This window comes from Crinia signifera, chromosome 6 (assembly GCF_055691185.1).
Source record: "Crinia signifera chromosome 6, ASM5569118v1, whole genome shotgun sequence".
NCBI classification, from domain to species: Eukaryota; Metazoa; Chordata; class Amphibia; order Anura; family Myobatrachidae; genus Crinia; species Crinia signifera.
The window spans coordinates 140,661,076-140,681,916 of record NC_139222.1 but is presented as its reverse complement, the minus strand read 5'-3'; the positions used below and the strand labels follow the sequence as shown (position 1 = coordinate 140,681,916).

The 20,841-nt window shown below is 44.4% G+C and overlaps 1 protein-coding gene across 2 annotated transcripts in view; it reads right to left on the bottom strand.

Moving 5' to 3' along the window:
* The window catches only part of ADAM11 (ADAM metallopeptidase domain 11), a 75,636-nt gene that overhangs the window by 24,570 nt on the left and 30,225 nt on the right, over positions 1–20,841 (bottom strand). For both annotated transcript variants that reach the window (XM_083147442.1, XM_083147443.1), the window contains 3 exons: positions 14,921–14,995; positions 642–713; positions 29–195 (listed from right to left, as the gene is read on the bottom strand). In XM_083147442.1, coding sequence (XP_083003568.1) covers positions 29–195; positions 642–713; positions 14,921–14,995 — 314 coding nt within the window. The remainder of the gene's footprint in view (positions 1–28; positions 196–641; positions 714–14,920; positions 14,996–20,841) is intronic.

Genomic DNA, 20,841 nt, shown 5'->3' with positions numbered 1-20,841 from the left:
AAGGTGCAGCTAACCCCATAGGACTCACGAGAAGAGGTGAGTGGCGTCACTATGCTCTGGTATCTCGGTACTGCGGTACTTCATGAAATCACCCAGTACTTGCAGAGGGTCCTCACTCACAGCTATCCTGTCTCCAGATGTCCAGGTTTCCATGGCAACCAGGACAATCCTGGTGTTTAGTTGTTCCCTAAAAATCTAGGAGGAGAATAAAGGAATAAACTAGGGAACACAGCACCAATTAGGGAGTCTGTGGTGGTACAATGGTAGTAGTGACACAGGAAACTGGCCAGTCCAAATGATGAAAGCTATGGAACATAGAGATAAAAGATAATAGGTTTTTGTTTTTTCCATAGATAATGCCCATAAAACTAAAAATTGTTTTACTGGACTATGCTACAAAATAAAATCCCAACCAATCCATTAATGTAATTTAAATTTAGTCTGGTCATTATTTCATTTGGTGCCCCAATTAAATGCCTGCATTGTTGTGCCAATGGCTTACGTTGCCATGTTTTTTATTGAAAACTGAATGGTTTATCAGTGAATGAGCCACCTGTTATGCTCTGGGAAAGTGCATGATAGAAACTGGAAGGGCACTGATAGTAATAATAGCACAATACAATTTGTTATATCATACTTACGGTATCTGCTAAATTCACCACTGATTTGGCAAAACTACTTGTGAGACCCACAGACTGTCGCACCTGGTCAAACTTAGGAGCACAAATACAAAGATAACATTTAGACAACATTCAACACTACAGGGTACACAGTCTTTCTATGTAAAGTTAAGGTGCTTGGCTACCCACTGCCACCAAATCAAACATAGGGGTTCATTTACTAAGATGGGAGTTCTACTGAAGATAGGATGTTGCCCATAGTAACCAATCAGATTTTACTTCTTATTTATTTAGCATCTTCCAGAAGATAATTGATTTGGATCTCATTGGTTGGTATGGGCAACATCCTATCTTCAATAGAACTCCCATCTTGGTAGATTTACCTCATGGAATTCAGATGGGTTTTTAACCCAAGTGCAGTGTATGCAAACACAATGCAAAATAAAACCCATTATTTTATATGTATAACAATCTATTGATGCTTAAGTTTGCATTAGGGCAAGGTAAATGACTTCAGCTAATTGAATTCCCCCTTAGAGAGCATGTTGTGTACATACTCACTGGCGGTGAGTATGTACAAAAATAACAAGTTTAGCAAGACATTTAATCCCATTTTATTTTTTATATCATTATATATTTATATACTTATTGCTTATTCATTTTAATGAAATTATAGACATTGGGGTGTATTCAATGCAGCGGCAAGGAGGGATTATATGGCTAGGATGGCTTCTTTTGGCGAGGAGAAGCCATCCTCACCGTCCAACATCCCTAGCGGGATTCAATGTTTGCAAGTCTGCTGCATTTTATGGCGAGCCCCGCCGTTTTGATGAGCAGACTCGCCGTTTGCGCCTTGCTGAAAAGAACCAGTGAGGTGAAAGCGGCGAGTGAAGCGGAGGCAGTTGAATACTCTGATGGCGAGCTATCAGCGCTACTCACCGTCACAGCTCACCGCTAGAGCATTAAATACACCCCATTGTACAAACTCCCCACATCAAATCAGATAAAATATCATGCACTGAATCAAGATCTACTATATAAATTATATTTTGGCTAGTGTAGGAAAAGTGCTTGTGATTGGTTAAATGACTAAGGGCAGTCCTGGCCAATTCATTCTTCCCTCATTCTGCATCCTAGCTATAAGAGGTGGTGCTTGCATAATACTTTGTGTGTGCATTACCATTTGGATTAAGAGAAAATGGTGTGGCTGTCCCTTTTAAAACCCAGCCAGTAACTTATCAGTCAGGAGCTGATTGGCCGGTGATTAAGTACCAGGCACTTTATCACTTCTCCCTTATCTCTGCTTCATACATATACATTCCCTATGTTCTGCAGAACAAGTTCAACTGGAGGGGTTTATTCCAGATCACTTTGTCCTTGAAAGTGATAACCACATTGGATGTCTGTAACTGTGATCACCCTTTCTATTACCATTGACAAATAGTCTTTAGCCTGTGCTATACTAGCTTCTCTTCTCATCTCTGGCCTTATGGTCTACAGGAAACATTGCTTTATATGCTGGCTATATGTTATTTTTTTTTGCATACTGCCACCTCACATCGACGTCTGTAGATGTATTTCATATATGTTTGGTTACTTTTTTGGGGGGGTATTCAGATTAATTAGATGAATTAGTCCGGCACAATTCAGACTAACTAGTTCTTTGGTTCCTGGCTCATTTATGGTGTCAAAACCTGTGTCAGATCCTGAGGGGGAAATTTACTAAAGGAAATTTGTAAAAAATCGGTGTATTTGTATCCAGAAATGCACTTATTTTTGACATTTACTATCCCGAAAATACGCCAATTCGTAGTGGTATTGATGTGCTATCAATACGAATACGAATTGCCGTATTTTCGGGATAGTAAATGTCAAAAATAAGTGTATTTCTGGATACTAATACACCGATTTTTTTACAAATTTCTTTTAGTAAATTTCCCCCTCAGTGAGTGTCAGTCATTTGAAGCATGATACTTATTCTTTGCTCTGGCTCCAGACTTTAGCCATTACCTTTTCCTGTGTTTCTGCAAGAAGGAACCCTGCATCATACGGCTTCCTGGTAAGTATTCATAAATTCATTAAAATTGTCTTCATCTCTGCACTAAGTGCTTGTTGTCCTGTAACAGTGACTCTGCATCACAGCCAGTATTCTGCATTCATCAGGGACTCTCCTAGGGTAACTTTTACAGTGTATGCTTCAGAAAATAACCTGTTTATACCTGCCAATCAACAATACTCTGCCAGTATTTGCAGGTGGCTGCCTGGTCTCTCTCCTCTAGGTTCATGGTAGTGCTTTATGCGGAGTTCAAATGAGTGTGCGCAGGGTCCAGGACTATGCATCTGTCTTTTATTCCAGTTCTTGCTTCCAACTGTAGCGTATCCAGTCCTGTGTTTCCTGAGGTTCCTGGTTTCTCAGTAGTTACATAGTTACATAGTAGGTAAGGCTGAAAAAAGACTTGCGTCCATCTAGTTCAACCTGGTATAGATATCCATTGCTGATTTGGCAGGTTCTGGTATTTTACAGACAAATTATATTTCTTATTTGTACCCATGGATGTTTTTCTCCAGTAAATGTTTGTCCAACTTTGCCTTGAACGCATTTAATGAGCCAGCCGTTACCACCTCTCTGGGAAGAGAGTTCCAGAGTTTGACTGTTCTGACCGTAAAGAAATTCTTTCTACTAGCTGAATGAAATCTTTTTTCTTCTAATCTATACTCATGCCCTCGCGTCCTAGATTCCTTTCTAGTAGAAAATAGGGTATGTGACAGTTCCTTATATTGGCCCCTGATATACTTGTACATGTTGAGCATGTCCCCCCTTAAACGTCTCTTTTCTAATGTAAATAGTCCCAAATTGCTTAATCTCTCCCCGTAGCTTAAATTCTCCATTCCCCTAATAAGCTTTGTTGCTCGCCTTTGGACTTTTTCTAATTCTATGATGTCCTTTTTATAGTGTGGGGCCCAGAACTGTACTCCGTACTCTAGGTGAGGTCTCACCAATGCTTTATACAGTGGCATAATTACCCTTGAGTCCCTAGTTTCCATTCCCCTCTTAATACATCCCAGAATTTTGTTGGCCTTTTTTGTAGCTACATTACAATGGGCACTACATCCTAGATTGCTGTCTATTTGGACTCCTAGATCCTTTTCAAGTATGGAATTACCCAGTTCCTCTCCGCTAAGGTTGTAACTTGCACACTGGTTGTGTCTCCCAAGGTGCATAACCTTACATTAATCTACATTGAACCTCATCTTCCATTTTTTTGCCCACTCATCTAGAATTGCAAGATCATTTTGAAGCATGGTGACATCTTCTGGTGATTTGATGACTTTGCTAAGTTTTGTATCGTCCGCAAAGATGGATACATTGCTGAGTAACCCTATCCCAATATCGTTAATAAAAATGTTAAACAAAATGGGCCCCAAAACCGAACCCTGGGGCACTCCACTTAGTACCGGTATCATATCTGATACGGCACCATTCAAAACCACTCTTTGTTCTCTATTACATAGCCAATTCCCTACCCATCTGCAGATATTTTCACCCAATCCTAGGTTCTCCATTTTATTAATCAATCTCTTGTGTGGGACAGTATCAAATGCTTTAGCGAAATCTAGGAAAATCACATCTACAGCATTTCCATTATCGAGGTTTTTGCTAACCTCTTCATAGAACCCTAGTGTTAGGATCCGCCTCCAGCGGATCTGTGTCATGCGCAGATTCACATATTCTGTGTGTAGTGTCATGTTCTCCCTGGATTCTGCTCCCTGGGTTTTTCCCAGCCTGTGTGTGTGTTTACTCGCTAGTGGCATCCAGTGGTCAGCCTGGGCCATTGCAGGTTACTTTCAGTACTGTGTGTTCTGGACCTCAGGTGTCTTGATTAGGCTCCTAGCCTGCAGTGCACACCTTTAGGCAATGTGTAATCAGCACCACATTGTGCTCACTATAAAGACTCTCTGCTCACACACTCTGGTGCCAGTTATAGTATTCAGTTCGTTGTAGTCCACTCTGTCCTGCTTCAGTCGGCGTTCTGTCAGCCTATGTCAGAGTGTGTTCCTGGTCCTGGTTCCTGTTGGGAGCCTTCCTATTGCTCCACGCCTGTCCTGTCCTGCCCTGCCTGGTTTGGTCCTGCTGTGTCTGGGATTCAGCTTGTCTGCCCGGCTGTACACTCATCTGCCCAAGAGATCTGCAAGTGGTGGTCTGGGACTCCGTCATCTTCTCAGATAAGTCAGGGGTTACCCTGTCTTTCTCCTTACGCAGTTTTGACACACGGTGTCACTGGGCATGATAGTCATTTCATTATATAACATCTCATTAGCATTGTTGCCATTTCATTATATAACATCTCATTAGCATTGTTGCCATTTCATTGTATATCATCCCACTTGCATTGTTACCAGTCAGCGTCACCTGCTCAGCCCGTATTTCTTTTGGGTTTCTGGGAGTTCCCCGACATAGGGTATTAGTTAGCTTGTCCCCTTGCTCTCTCCTGGTCTTGGTGGGTGCGTTGTCACTCTTAAGACCAGGTGGCATCGGGGTTGGAGACAGACTAACTGTCTCCTTCGAACGCGGCTATTATTGGCGAAGCCTAGTTCTGCACGCGCCCGCCAACTCCAGTCTGAGGCAACGGAGGTAGGTCGGCGGGGACACTCCCAGAACCCTTACATTATAACTGGCCATAACAGATAAACTCTGGAGCTGAGTTCTGCCCTCTCAGTCCAGCAGTTTTTTTTTGCCTTGTCACAGTCTTGTCTTGTCACAGTATTTTTTGCCCTGTCTCAGTTGTTGTGTCATAGTCTTTTGCACAGTAACCTTGCACGGCCATATCATGCAGGCCATGCAAGAGTCATTAGCGGCCCTAAATCTGGCGTTTAATACCTTTAACTCTGGGCGGTTGGAGATTTTGCAGCAGTCCCTACTGCAGCTGCAAAAACTCCTCACTGAAATATTTCTGATCCTTCCCGAGGTCACTGGGGTTAATTCAGCCCCTAATGAGACCCTGTCTAAAGAGTTATTAGGCAGCGAGTCCATAAACCCGGAGGTTCAGGAGAAGCATAAAAGTGTTCTACGGCCAAAACTTTCGCGGGAGGAGCGTCAGCGGCGTAGAGACCTGAATTTATGCTTGTACTGTGGAGATTCAGGCCACTATCTCCAGGCTTGCGGATTGTGCAGGCCTGGTGGTGGCGATAGGGTGTCTCCTCTGGCCAAGTCAGGGCAGGTTGTCAGATCTATGCCTGTCTTCACTGTGGCAGAGGAGCGCTCTGAGTCTCCCAGTAAAAGCACTCTGTTTAATACCGTTGGTCTAAGTGCTGGGAGACCTCATTTTGAGTTTAAGAATCAGCAGAGGAGGTGCTCCCCGCATGATGGTATTTCTGCTAACATTAAGCCAGAGTTGCAAACCCTTAAGGGGAAAGCCCAGGTGATTGACTCAGATGCCGGGGGCCCGCCGAGCCGGTCTGATGCCGGGGGCCCGCCGAGCCGGTCTGATGCCGGGGGCCCGCCGAGCCGGTCTGATGCCGGGGGCCCGCCGAGCCGGTCTGATGCCGGGGGCCCGCCGAGCCGGTCAGATGCCGGGGGCCCGCCGAGCCGGTCAGATGCCGGGGGCCCGCCGAGCCGGTCAGATGCCGGGGGCCCGCCGAGCCGGTCAGATGCCGGGGGCCCGCCGAGCCGGTCAGATGCCGGGGGTCCGCCGAGCCGGTCAGATGCCGGGGGCCCAAGGGCCGAAGCCCCGAATGGGGTTCAAGCCGGTGTCGCCCCAGAAGGGGTTCAGGCCGGTGTCGCCCCAGAAGGGGTTCAGGCCGGTGTCGCCCTTGAGGGGGTTCAGGCCTGTGTCGCGGCCGCAGCCCCGAGTGGGGGCCCGGAGGCCGCAGCCCCGAGTGGGGGCCCGGAGGCCGCAGCCCCGAGTGGGGGCCCGGAGGCCGCAGCCCCGAGTGGGGGCCCGGAGGCCGCAGCCCCGAGTGGGGGCCCGGAGGCCGCAGCCCCGAGTGGGGGCCCGAAGCCTCAGTTTGTAGCCCCAAGTGGGGGCCCACAGTCTCAGTTTGTAGCCCCAAGTGGGGGCCCACAGTCTCAGTTTGTAGCCCCAAGTGGGGGCCCACAGCCTCAGTTTGTAGCCCCAAGTGGGGGCCCACAGCCTCAGTTTGTAGCCCCAAGTGGGGGCCCACAGCCTCAGTTTGTAGCCCCAAGTGGGGGCCCACAGCCTCAGTTTGTAGCCCCAAGTGGGGGCCCACAGCCTCAGTTTGTAGCCCCAAGTGGGGGCCCACAGCCTCAGTTTGTAGCCCCAAGTGGGGGCCCACAGCCTCAGTTTGTAGCCCCAAGTGGGGGCCCACAGCCTCAGTTGGTAGCCCCAAGTGGGGGCCCACAGCCTCAGTTGGTAGCCCCAAGTGGGGGCCCACAGCCTCAGTTAGTCACTGCCTCTGCCGAGGTTCCTAAGGCCACTGTTTCAGGGGGGCTCTCACTGGTCTTGGAGCTACAGGAGATGCTGAAGGCCATAACCTCTAAGGGGGTCCCTAAAGTCACAGCCTCAAGGTTCTCATGTGAGGTTAATGGTGCCACTACCCCAGTGAAGCACTCAAGCCAGTCAGTGCAAAAGGCCCAGCCCATAGCTATTTCCGCTGGGTGTGCCTTTTTGTCTCCCTCTTACAAAGGTCTTCCTGAATTATTACCACCCAGAGCGCTGGTATCCAGGTTTGATGCTTTCTCAGATTCAGACTCAGAATTTGTGTCTGAGATTGATGGGTATCCGGTGTATACAGGCCCTATGGTTTATGAAGAAGCCTGTTTAAGACCAGGGACATCTTCTCGTACCAAACACTCTAAGAGAAGGAAAAAGAAGTATATGCACTGACCTTTTGCTTGTCCTGTTTGTCATATCTGTTTGTCTGGTCTTGTTGTGTCCGAAGGCCACCTTTGAGAGGGGGGCAGTGTTACAAGCTGCAGTCACAGCTTGTTCCTGTTTGTTGGTTAATACCCCCATTCCAGGGGTTGGTATTCTCCATGTAGTGGAGAACCTGGTATTGGGGTCCCTTGACCCCTCTTCAAGGGGGGGGGTACTGTTAGGATCCGCCTCCAGCGGATCTGTGTCATGCGCAGATTCACATATTCTGTGTGTAGTGTCATGTTCTCCCTGGATTCTGCTCCCTGGGTTTTTCCCAGCCTGTGTGTGTGTTTACTCGCTAGTGGCATCCAGTGGTCATCCTGGGCCATTGCAGGTTACTTTCAGTACTGTGTGTTCTGGACCTCAGGTGTCTTGATTAGGCTCCTAGCCTGCAGTGCACACCTTTAGGCAATGTGTAATCAGCACCACATTGTGCTCACTATAAAGACTCTCTGCTTACACACTCTGGTGCCAGTTATAGTATTCAGTTGCAGTATTCAGTTCGTTGTAGTCCACTCTGTCCTGCTTCAGTCGGCGTTCTGTCAGCCTATGTCAGAGTGTGTTCCTGGTCCTGGTTCCTGTTGGGAGCCTTCCTATTGCTCCACGCCTGTCCTGTCCTGCCCTGCCTGGTTTGGTCCTGCTGTGTCTGGGATTCAGCTTGTCTGCCCGGCTGTACACTCATCTGCCCAAGAGATCTGCAAGTGGTGGTCTGGGACTCCGTCATCTTCTCAGATAAGTCAGGGGTTACCCTGTCTTTCTCCTTACGCAGTTTTGACACACGGTGTCACTGGGCATGATAGTCATTTCATTATATAACATCTCATTAGCATTGTTGCCATTTCATTATATAACATCTCATTAGCATTGTTGCCATTTCATTGTATATCATCCCACTTGCATTGTTACCAGTCAGCGTCACCTGCTCAGCCCGTATTTCTTTTGGGTTTCTGGGAGTTCCCCGACATAGGGTATTAGTTAGCTTGTCCCCTTGCTCTCTCCTGGTCTTGGTGGGCGCGTTGTCACTCTTAAGACCAGGTGGCATCGGGGTTGGAGACAGACTAACTGTCTCCTTCGAACGCGGCTATTATTGGCGAAGCCTAGTTCTGCACGCGCCCGCCAACTCCAGTCTGAGGCAACGGAGGTAGGTCGGCGGGGACACTCCCAGAACCCTTACACCTAGTAGATTAGTTTGGCATGAACGATTTTTCACGAACCCATGTTGGTTAGTACTGAGTAGACGGTGATGATCTAAATATTCCTGGATACCATCCCTTAAAAATCCTTCAAATAGTTTACCCACAATTGATGTTAAACTAACGGGTCTGTAATTAGCGGGATCTTCCTTTTTTCCTTTTTTGAATATTGGCACTACCTCTGCTGTTCTCCAATCTTTTGGTACTATACCTGACGATAGTGACTTGCTAAAGATATAATGTAGGGGGGTAGCTAGTTCATCCCTTAATTCCATTAATACCCTCGGATGAATCCCATCTGGCCCTGGTGACTTCTTTGTTTTGAGTTTGCTTAGCCTCAGTATTATTTCCTTCGGCGTGAAATCCACAATGAGATCTGGCTTATTTGTCCCGTTTGTGGTAAATGTTCGTTCCACAGTCTGCTCTCCCTTAGTAAATACTGATGAGAAGAACTCATTTAACAGTTTTGCTTTTCCCTTGTCCTCAGTAACACTTTTTCCACTAGTATCAGTTAGTGGGCCTATGTTTTCCTTAATTAAACGTTTACTATTTATGTATTTAAAAAACTTCTTTGGGTTGGTTTTGCTTTCAGTGGCTATGCACTCTTCATATAATATTTTAGCTGCTTTGATTACCCCTTTACAAGTTTTGTTTGATTCTTTGTATTTTGCGAACGCCTCCTCATTCAAGTTATTTTTATAGAATTTAAAGGCTCTGGTTTTATTGTTGATAGCTGACCTTACTTCTTTGTCCAACCATGGTGGCTTTTTTTTGTTGAATTTACCTTTAGTTACTTTAGGAATGTATTCAATAGTTAGTGAATCAAGCACCTTTTTTAGAGTATCCCACATTTCCTCTGCATTTTTTCCCTCCATAACCGTTTCCCACCCAATTCCTGTTAGGGCTTCCCTGAATAATTCAAAGTTCGCTTTTCTGAAGTTTAGTATTTTTGCAGATCCTTTTTGATGTAATTTACTGAAGTTGATTTCCAGTGAAACCATATTGTGATCACTATTCCCTAATTGTTCAATTACTTTTGTGTTTGAAACTAAGTCTGTGTTATTTGTTAATACTAAGTCCAAGAGCGCCTCATCACGAGTTGGAGTTTCTACCGTTTGTGTAATAAACTGGTCTTTAAGTAAGCTTAAGAACCCATTGCTTCTTGCTGATTTACCTGTTTCGTTTTCCCAATCAATGTCTGGTAAATTAAAATCCCCCATAGAACCTTTTCCTAACCCCTTTGGAAAAGAAAAACCTGCTCTTTACATGCCATACCATTAATATTCGTAATACTTTTTGATATTGAATTTGTACTGATTGCAAATCTTATATATATGTATATCGGCTTCTGTATATTCATGTCAATGGTAATGTGTGTACCTACTGTGATGCAATAGTTTCAATAAAAAGAGTAAAAAAAAAAAAAAAAAAATCCCCCATAATTAATACCTGACCCTGATTTGATGCTTGTTTGATTTGGTTTAAAAGAAGAGACTCTTCCCTTTCATTTATATTTGGTGGTCTATAGCATACCCCTATTATAAATTTGTTTTTTGGTTTCTTATTATTGTCGGTTATCTCTGCCCACACTGTCTCCGAGTTGTCGTCTTCCAGGTCTGTGCTCATATTTTTCTCACATGATGTTAAGTTATTATTTACATATAGGCACACACCCCCGCCCCTTCTATTTTCCCTGTCTTTCCTGTAGAGTGTATATCCCTCCATGTTTAATGCCCAGTCATGCGACTCATTACACCATGTTTCTGTAATACCAATGATGTCGTAGTCATCCCTACTGATCACCGTTTCAAGCTCCCCGATTTTACTCACTAAGCTTCTTGCATTAGCCAGTAAGCATTTTAATTTATGTTTATTTTTAGATATGGCTCTAATATTGTGATTAGTTTCACCCCAGGACCCATTTGAATTCTTTACTAGCTTCCTCTTTCCCCTCTCCCCTTCAATAGACTCTCTACAGGCCTCCCCACCATGCACACTGCCTGCCCTCTCCATAGTTCCGGGAATTCTTCCTCTGTCATTCCCTCCTTCCCGTATACTAAGATCATCTGTACCTAAGAACTGTAATGGGGTAACGTGACTGTTACAACATAACATTTTATTTAGTAGTGTGTGCCAACTCCACATTCCTGTAATCAGGTTCCGGGGTTGTGTTTGTCATGAGGTTCCAGGTCATACTAGCCCGGATTCCAGTTCTGTGCTCCGGTCCAGTGACCTGTCCAGTTTGTGCAGCCACTCTAAATACCTTGGCATAATGAATTCTTTGGATGTTACACAATGGGTGACATTTAATGGAATGCGATTTTTAGTTTTATGGCGATGTTTTCGCCAAAAATAGGCATTTTTGCATCCAGATGTTTCCCCATTATAAAGTATACAAATTAATGAGATGAAAATTCGGAAAAATATGTCTAAAACATGCAGACCAGGTTCTGACAGGCGAATATGACAGAACCACGCACAGATCATTGAGACCTGTGCATGGTTCTGTCTTAACAAAATGTATAAAAAAAATAATAAAATGGCGTGGGGACCCTCTCCTGAGCATAACCAGCCCCAGGCTCATTGAGCAGGACCTCAACGGTGCTCATGGTATGGCCAGGGGACCTTATGTAAAAAGTGTTCCCCGGCTGTGTCATGACACCGCGGGCTGTTGGAGCCCGGTGCTGGTTTCAAGATACGAGGGACCCTCCGATTTTTTTACCCCTGTATTTTTGGAACCAGGACCAGTCCAAGAGTCCGGCGTTGCTTTCAGAAATATGGGGGACCCCCATATTTTTTGGAACCAGGTCCGGCTCAATGAGCCCAGGGCTGTTAACGTTTGGTTGGAAGGTACATTTGGATACCCCTATGGATGAGTATTGTGGCCCTGTTATGTTAAATTTTTTGTGTTTGTATTTCTAAACATAGGTTTTATTTATTTTTTAAATCTATTAAATATAAGTGAATAAAAATAGGCTTGCCATATCCTGTAAGAAATCATCTACAGTATGTTACTGTACCGCAATAGGCTCTTGTGAACTACATCTAACAGCGGGAATGCTCTGTAATGAGGTTTATGTGCCACCGTTATAAATATTTTTCTATATGTTAAGAACAGCAGGGTGCTTGCATATCTGTGTGGTTGTCTGGCCTGAGAGTAAATCTCATTGGTGCCAGGTGCTTTAAATAACCAGCTATAACAGGCATAGCTAGCGGGTAATTGCATGTGACCTCAACTGTGTCCTATTGCCATCTGGATCGATGCTTGCCTGTAGAACTCTCTGTAGAAACTCTCTTGGCGTTTGGACAAACCAAGGCTAGCTTTCCCCGCTACCTTGACGGACTACTCTCTTGTGCACGTCATACAGTTATTCCTTCAGTATAGACTGCTGTTTGTATTGGTACTGTGTCTGACTGCTCAGCTCAGTGTAAAGTACTGTACAACGCCATTTCTGTACATTCCTTGCCACTCTGCTTTTCCTATATTCTAGGGCTGACCATCAGTTTTAATAAACTGTTGATGGTCAATAGACAGTATTAAAAGAGTTCTACCATTTATGGTGAAGTTAGAGATTGATTTCCACCATCAATGACAGCCGTGGGATAGTTTTTGCTTCTTTTCATGTATGCAGATTACTGCAGCACAGAGATACTAGTCATCAGCCCAGCACAGAGATACTAGTCATCAGCCCTGCACAGAGATACTAGTCATCAGCCCTGCACAGAGATACTAGTCATCAGCCCTGCACAGAGATACTAGTCATCAGCCCTGCACAGAGATACTAGTCATCAGCCCTGCACAGAGATACTAGTCATCAGCCCTGCACAGAGATACTAGTCATCAGCCCTGCACCCAGTTTACACATACACATCCAACATAATGTGTGTGTGTCTGGATGGGCCCGTCCCTGATTCCAGCTCATACAATGTCCCCACTGAAGGGTTGGATTCACATCTCTTCTGAGTATACATGGATCCAGGGCCGGATTATAATGGAGGCACAAGGGGTCAGTGCCCCTGGGCCCCCCACTAGCTAGGGCCCCCCTGTGGTTGGCATGTATTTAAAAAAAAAAAAATTTAGCTATAGGTTTTGTGCATGGGAGTGGGGTAGGGCTGCAGCTTCACCTATCTGCCAATGTGACAATGATTAATGGTGCTGAGCATCGGGAGTCAAGGCACACTGACTGCACAAGTGTGCAGTGCATTACTGGGAGTTGACTAAGTCCCATGACACTTTAAACCAGAGGGCAGAGGCTGAGAGGTTTGTGCTGAGCTCTAATTGGTGGAGCTCATTACATGCCCATGGAGAACAGCAGCAGCAGCTTAGTCATGGGAGGGTTTTTAATCAAAGGGAGCACTAGGACTGTGAGGTCTCCTACAGAGTAAGGTGCAGAGGGACAAACACAAGCTTTTCATATGGTATGTATTTATGTGTATGTATGTGTGTGTGTATATGTATGTATGTATGTATGTATGTATACACATATATATATATATATATATATATACATATATATATATATATATATATATATATATACATATATATATATATATATACATATATATACATATATATACATATATATATATATATATATATATATATACATATATATATATATATATATATATATATATATATATACATATATACATATATATATATATATATATATATATATATATATATATATATATATATATATATATATATATACATATACAGTTAACCATTGACCAAGTTTATACTGCCTTTACTCTGTGTTTTGACAGTGTAATATTCTCCCATGCAGTGTGCGGCCAGTAATGACAAGTGCAAGGGGGCCCCCCTGGCTAAAGTACCCCGGGCCCCCCGAAGGCTTAATCTGGCACTGCATGGATCACCAATTGTTAAAACCATTGATAGTATATTATCTACTATGGAAGTCTCACAAAGTTACAACTTATTTGTACTGTTGACTGGCCAAATGAAGGTACTACATCCTGTATCTACAAGCTTGGTGTATATGAACCGTGGGCCCATTTATAACAATTCACAGATAAATGCAGTTGTTATATGAAAATAATAGCCATTCTTTGCAATACAATATGCTTTCATATCACAAGCATGTATCAATATTCAGATGCAAGGCAATTACCCTCTCAGGACTTCTGCTTGCATGAGCAGCAGTCATGAGAGCTATTACAAGCAGCATCAGGGATTCAGACATACTATAGAAATGTACATACAGTATATCTTCATTTGTATATATATTGTTTTTAGTAACTTTATTTTAAGCATGAGGCACAGGCAGCAACAAAGCTGCATAGTAAACATGTTAATATTAAAATAGCAACCACGCTATAGCCGTCCCGATGAGGGATTGATTCAGAACAGACCTATCAGGCACAGCACATTGCACTGGCTGTGCAGTCATGGCGGGGGAGAACAGGAAGAGTTCTGCAAAGATCTCTATGCCAGGCACAATATACCGAAAAATGGGATCGGGATCTGAAAAGGTCCCTCCCCAAACTGCTAATTGGAATGAAACTTCAGCCAACACCATCTTTAGAGATTGCGCTTATTTAGTTAAGCTTCCTCCAATATGATTTCACAATTTGGCAATGGTAAATCTGACCTGACCGCATTTCACATTACTGGTATGGGAAAAACAATCAGGATTCTATCTAATCTGATGCTAATTTAAGGGCATGGAGGACATTTTTGTCAAATCTCCTCCAAAATCCCTTTAAATGAATGATAATAATAGGAAAGTGGGAAAACATCAATTTCCACAATAGTTTATAACAAAAAATATTGATAAATTCCCCCTCTATAATATAATGCTAAACTGCGTTTCTACATGAACTGCATATTAAATATAACAACACCGGGCTTGATTCTGAGTTGGAAAGTGGCAAGTAGTATACCAGTGTATCTGGACAAATGATGCTACAGTACAAAGGGAGCAAACACATTCAGATTTTTTTCTATGCAGGGTAAATGCTGTTGCTTTTGCATGCAGTCCACAAATACTGGTCTGCTTTATTTTTACACTGCAATTTAGAAATCATTTTGGACACACCCCTCTCACATCTAATAGGCAAATCAATAATAATAGATGCCCGCTCATTGGCATTTCTGATGGGGAATTGTCTGCCTTATATATAAATCTGCACATTTAGGATCTATTTATTTCTTATTATTCATATATTGTTTTATGTTCTTTAAGTAAACAGTGAAACTTACCATTCTCCAATCATTGACCACCATGAGCTCAATGTATTTGGTTTCAGACAAAGCAGAGTGCACAATTCGACGGACCTAGAAGAACAAGACACATAGAAACACATTAGATCTTGCTTCATTGCTCTCTGAGGGGCAGATTTAGTAAGCTCGGTGAAGTGATAAAGTGTCTGTTTTTTATCACCGGCCAATCAGCTCCTATCTCTGAAGTTACAGGCTTTGTTTGAAAAATGACAGGTAGGAGCTGATTGGCCGGTGATAAAAACCACACACTTTATCACTTCACCGAGCTTAATAAATCTACCCCTCAGACACTAATGATTGTTTAAAACAATCCTGGGATGAATGGGCCGGACTAGATGTATAAGTCTGACCCATTTAAAATGAAAAAGCTTTTTTTTACAGTTTAAATGTGTGAAATAGACCAGTCCTAAGCTCCTGCAATTAGTAGATGGGGTTAAGGGGGTATGGGTCATTAGATCGACCAAGGAAATAGGTCGACAAGGCTAAGGTCGACACAAGCATTAGGTCGACAGTCAAAATGTCAACATGAATTTTTCACTATTTTTGTCCCAAATGTTGACAGTGTCGACATTGATATCGTCAAAATGTACCGCATCACCTCGCATTGCACTTTGTGCTCACCATGCTTCGGGCACAGTGCCTTGCTACGCTCTGCACACTATTCTAATCTCCCTCCATGCCCTGTGGATGGTAGGGCATTAAATACTGCCTGTCGGCACATGTCGGCTCATAACAAAAAATGTGAAAAACTCATGTCGCCCTTGCCCTAATGCTTGTGATGACCTTACAACCCTTTCGACCTATTTCACGTGTCAACCTAAGCCATGTTGCCTTTTAGTGGTCGAGGTAATATGTGTCAACCTATACTGATTGAGGAAAGGCCGCAGTATCTTGGAAGCAATCTCTATGAACTACTCAGTACCCACTGGGATCCAATACTGCAAATTGATGATGACAAATAGGTGCTGCATGGACTCTTTTGGAGAGTGTATGTAGAAAGGTGTCATATAGAGGACAGGGGTAAATATGGAGGGTATTATGGGGTGTATTTTGCAAATGTCACCTGTAAAAATATTCACAAAAGTGGAGTTTGCATTTCAGTGGTTCTTCATTACCTGAAGGGGAATTAATATAATTCTTCTCCCCAAAACTAACAATAGGCTGATTTGCAAATAGTTCCTGCACTAACTTATCTGCTGATATCCTGCATAACTACTACACTGCTTGAGAGACGGAGATTCAGCTGACATACACCAAGTGATTGATAGTAAGGCCAAGGCTCTCAAACTCTCCACAAGGGCAGAAATATGAATAACAATGCTTGTATATGATCTTATTATCAACTAAACAGTATTATACAGTATAAAGAAAAAAAATTAATAATCATAGAACCTCACTGACAGTATTATGTATGTATGTATGTATGTATGTATGTATGTATGTATGTATGTTCCCATGTCAGAGATGCTGAGGTCTTATCTTATTCTGTTCCCTACTCTACTTTTCTCTAAATCCATTGGGAGTATATATTCTCTTTACAATGTGGCAACATCCTACAGCATTTCATGTTCCTCCCTCTTATACATCTCTATCATGCAGGATCTCAGTAATGCTTGTAACCAATCTCTTCAGGACAGAACACAATGACATTACAACAGCAGAAAAAGATGATTGTATCATTCTGCAGCTTTCCCATCCAGTTTGATATCAACACACATCAGAGTCAATTTTATCTACCAGTTTCATAGATTAGAAACACAAATGTTCTGATGTTCACGCAGAGGAAGAAGCCATCACCAGTCTAGGTATTCATTTCATTTAAAGATATTAACAAAAAAACATATGATCTAGGCTTATAACTTATATTCAGGACTTCTCTTAAGGTTTGGGATGGATGCTCTGCACACTCAGAAAAGAAGGGGGGTGCAGAGGTTCAAAAATATATAGTGAATCATAACCATTTTTTTTTTACAGTGTTATGCTATATTTGCCTGTATTTTGTGAATCCCGGGTTATGGTGTCTGGTGCTTTCTATTGTTTTTTTTACTGGAACATTTGCATTGAAAATCACGCCAAACATAATATATTCCCCACTGAAACTACTTTATACCAGAAAAAAAAAGACCCATTCGAATTATACATGGAATTTACATGGAAGTGCCCCATCTGGAGGCAAAGTGTACACTATAAATTCACACAGGAACGTCATGTCACCTACAAAGAACACCTGCAGATCCATATTCCTTAAGCATAAATTATTCAATTGGGATATCCTCATGTGACATTTAGGATGACCTGATCTCTATACATTCTTTTGTAAAATGTCCTGATTTGTGCAGTGGAATCACCTAGATAAATCCAACAGTATTTTCCCTGATCAGAACTAGGTCAGAACTAGGTAGCACATGTACTGTACAAGCCTTGTACAGATACGTACAGGGAGAAAGCTAAAGGGTGAGATGCTGCAAACACAAAATGCCATAAAAAACCTGCTGCACATCGCCGGCCACAACGCAAAGGACAGCTCTTATCGCAAGAGCTGTCCCTTGCCTTAATTATCGCATGTTAGTGCATATGCGATTATTAACTATTTCGAATGCTGGACATATTCTGGGCGGGATTCTCTAATAACCCCCGCCGCACATCGCCGGCATTCGCATTGTTAATAATCGCATATGCAGTAACATATGCGATTATTAACTCAAAGGCGATGGCCGGCGATGTGCAGCGGGCCCCCCCCCCCCCCCCCCTCCCTGCACCCTTACCCAGCTGTGAGGGCTCTGTTTCCTCCTCCCTGCACCCGGAATCTGTGCAGGGAGGAGGCGGTCACTGGTCAGGACAGCACAGCAGGTGGCTGCCTGGACACAGGTGAGGGGGATGCGGCGCGGATCGGCGGGGGGCGCGCGGGGCAACGGTACACGAAGGGAAGCCCATAGGCTTCTATGGGGTTACACCATCTAGAACTGGTGTAACCCCCCACAGTGAAGCCCCAGCGTTGGAGGTTTGCTGCGTATGAAAATGCGGTAAAACCCCTGAAAACTGGGTTTTTACTGCATTTTTTGTTTGGAGCATCTCGCCCAAAGTGCCAACTAATCAGCTCTTAACTGCCATTTTTCAAATACAACTTTTAACATGGCAGTTGCTTTGGTTACAGTATATCAGATCTACAATGTCTAGGTCTACAGTCAAAAGGTCGACCACTATTGGTCAACAGGGTCAAAAGTTCAACAGTCACAAGGTCGACATAGTTAAAAGGTTGACATTCAAAAAGTCAACACTGAAAAGGTTGACATGGAAAAGGTCGATATGAGGTTTTTTTTTGGTGTCTCTATTGACATAAGTCAGTATGGACATGTCTAAGTGTACCACGTCCCCTCGCATGGCTCGGCACGCTACACACTATTATATTTACCCAACACGCCGTAGTGGATGGTAGGGTATGAACTACCACCTGTCGACACGTTTGCACAAAAATAAAATAAAAACGCATGTCGACCTTTTTTCATGTAGTCCTTTTCCATGTCAACATTTTGACCATGTTGACACTATGAATGTCGACCTTTTGACCATGTTGTCCTTTTGAATGTCGACCTAATGACTGCATAACGTTACTACGGTCTATTTACTATGCCTGCGTCTACACATTGCGTTTTGAAAGGTCCCTTTTAAAAGGGACTTGTTTGTCAGGAAGGAGACTGCACATGTAAGTCTATGGCTGCGCCTACGGATTCGGTATGGAATCCCGGCATACAAAATCGCGACGCTGGAATCCCGACCGCCGAAATCCCGACAAGGGGGGGGCGTGGAGCAACCCCCCTTGGGGGCTCGCTGCGCTCGCCATGCAGCGGGCCCAGTGCCTCACTACGCTCGGCGCGCTAATTTATTCTCCCTCTATGGGTGTCGTGGGCACTCACGGAGGAAGAAAGTTTCGGGATTTCGGCGGTTACTTGTTCAGAGAGAGTTAGATTTGGGTGGGGTTTTACTTCAAAGTGAGATCTATATTGCAGTGTAAAAATAAAGCAGTCAGTATTTTCCCTGCACAGAAACAAATTAACTCACTCTAATCTAATTCTCTCTGCACATTTACCATCTGCCCCCCTGCAGTGAACATGGTTTTGTCCATCTAAAAAGGATTTTGTCAGAAAGAGTGAACTAGAATAAGGCCCAAGGTGTAGACACAAGAAGCTGCATCCTGCTAAACAGGATCCTGTTCGATTACATCCTGCTAAAACAATGTTTAGATGCAACCTAAACTCTGGATGAAGACACCAGCTAAATCAGATCCTTACTTCTATAGGCCCCCACATACAGCACGATATTCAGGCATTTTCTGAGCGATTCTAACAAATCGCTCAGAAAATGCCTGAAGATGCATGTAAATCGCTGTGTATATAGCCCACACAGCGATTTACATGCGCGCACCCGCCGTTCTGAATCTGTCCAAGATTCAGAACGGACGGGCTGTACAATTCAGAGCAGTCGCTCAGAAAGCTCCTGCTCATCTCCCGCATGTGTGGCTGCGGGCAGATGAGCAGGACCGAGCGACTGCGGACGCCGCAGACTCGCCGCACCGCAGAACCCGCCACCGCCGCCACCCCTGACCTCCCTCCCCCACCAGCAGGAGCACCCATCGCCATCGCCACCCCCACCTCACCTCGGCGGCAGCGCGGCGGCATCAGGTCGGAGATGTAAAAAAAAAAAAAAATTCAAATTTCAAAATGGCCGCGGCCAGCCAATCACGGCTCGCCGCGTCATTGCCCCGCCCCCTAGAGCTGGCTATATTAGCCAGCTCGAGACAGGGTCGGGGCAGTCAGTCCGACGGCGGAGGAGAGAAGAGCTCCTGAAGTCCTGGGAGGCGCGGCCAATGCAAAAGAGCTTAAAAGGCCGCCGCCCCCAGGTGAAGAACACAGATGAAGAGGCAGAAGCCCTGGGAGGCGGCGGCCATGCAAAAGAGCTTAGGGGGCCGCTGCCCCCAGGTGAAGACCAGATGCAGTTTAATAAAATACTAAAAACTCTGTGTTTGTGTTTTTATTAAATAAAACATTTAAAACCAGTGTTTGTTGTTTTATTTTAATATTTCCTTTACAGGGGGGCTATAGGTACTGGCGGGCCTTTAATGCCCCACATGCTGGTACCTGTGGTTCTCCCAAGTGCCAGCATGTGGGGCAGGCTTGCTGGGACCTGTAGTCCTACTGTAAAAGACAATATTACTGTTAAATAAGCTATCAACCCTGCACCCACCGCCCAGGGGTGCAGGGGATAGCCCCGGGCTGCAGCCCAGGCCTGGGGTGCCCTGGATAGGGGGGACCCCCTTATTTGGGGGGTCCCCACCTCCCCAAAAACTCCTGGCCTGGGCTGACTAGTTAGGGTGGGTAATGCTTTGGCCACGGGACACCATCAAGCGTGTCCCCTGGCTATGGCATTACACCCCCTACTAGTTGAGCCTGGTGCTGGTCTCCAAAATATGGGGGACCCCTATTCATTTTGTCCCCCGTATTTTGGAAACCAGGGCCAGCTCAAGAGCCTGGTGCTGGTCCCCAAAATCCGGGGGACCCCACGCACTTTGTCCTCTGGATTTTGGGAACCAGGACCACTCAAAAAGCCCGGGGCTGGTCATGCCTGGGTGGGGGGGACCCCATGCCATTTTTTTTTACAAAATTATTGTCTGTGTGACAGAGGATGAGACGCTGGACCCCGGACTTGGTAAGTATTTTTTTTGTCAGCTCCCACTGTACCACCAACGTTTAATAGTTTGCATATGGGTTTGCATTCGGTTCAGGGGGAACCACTAGCCACCGTGATTTAATATTTTTTTTTGGGGGGGTAGCATATTAGGGGAGGTGAAAGAATACTTATTAAAGAAGACATTAGTTATGTGCTAGATGTGTTCAGTAATAATA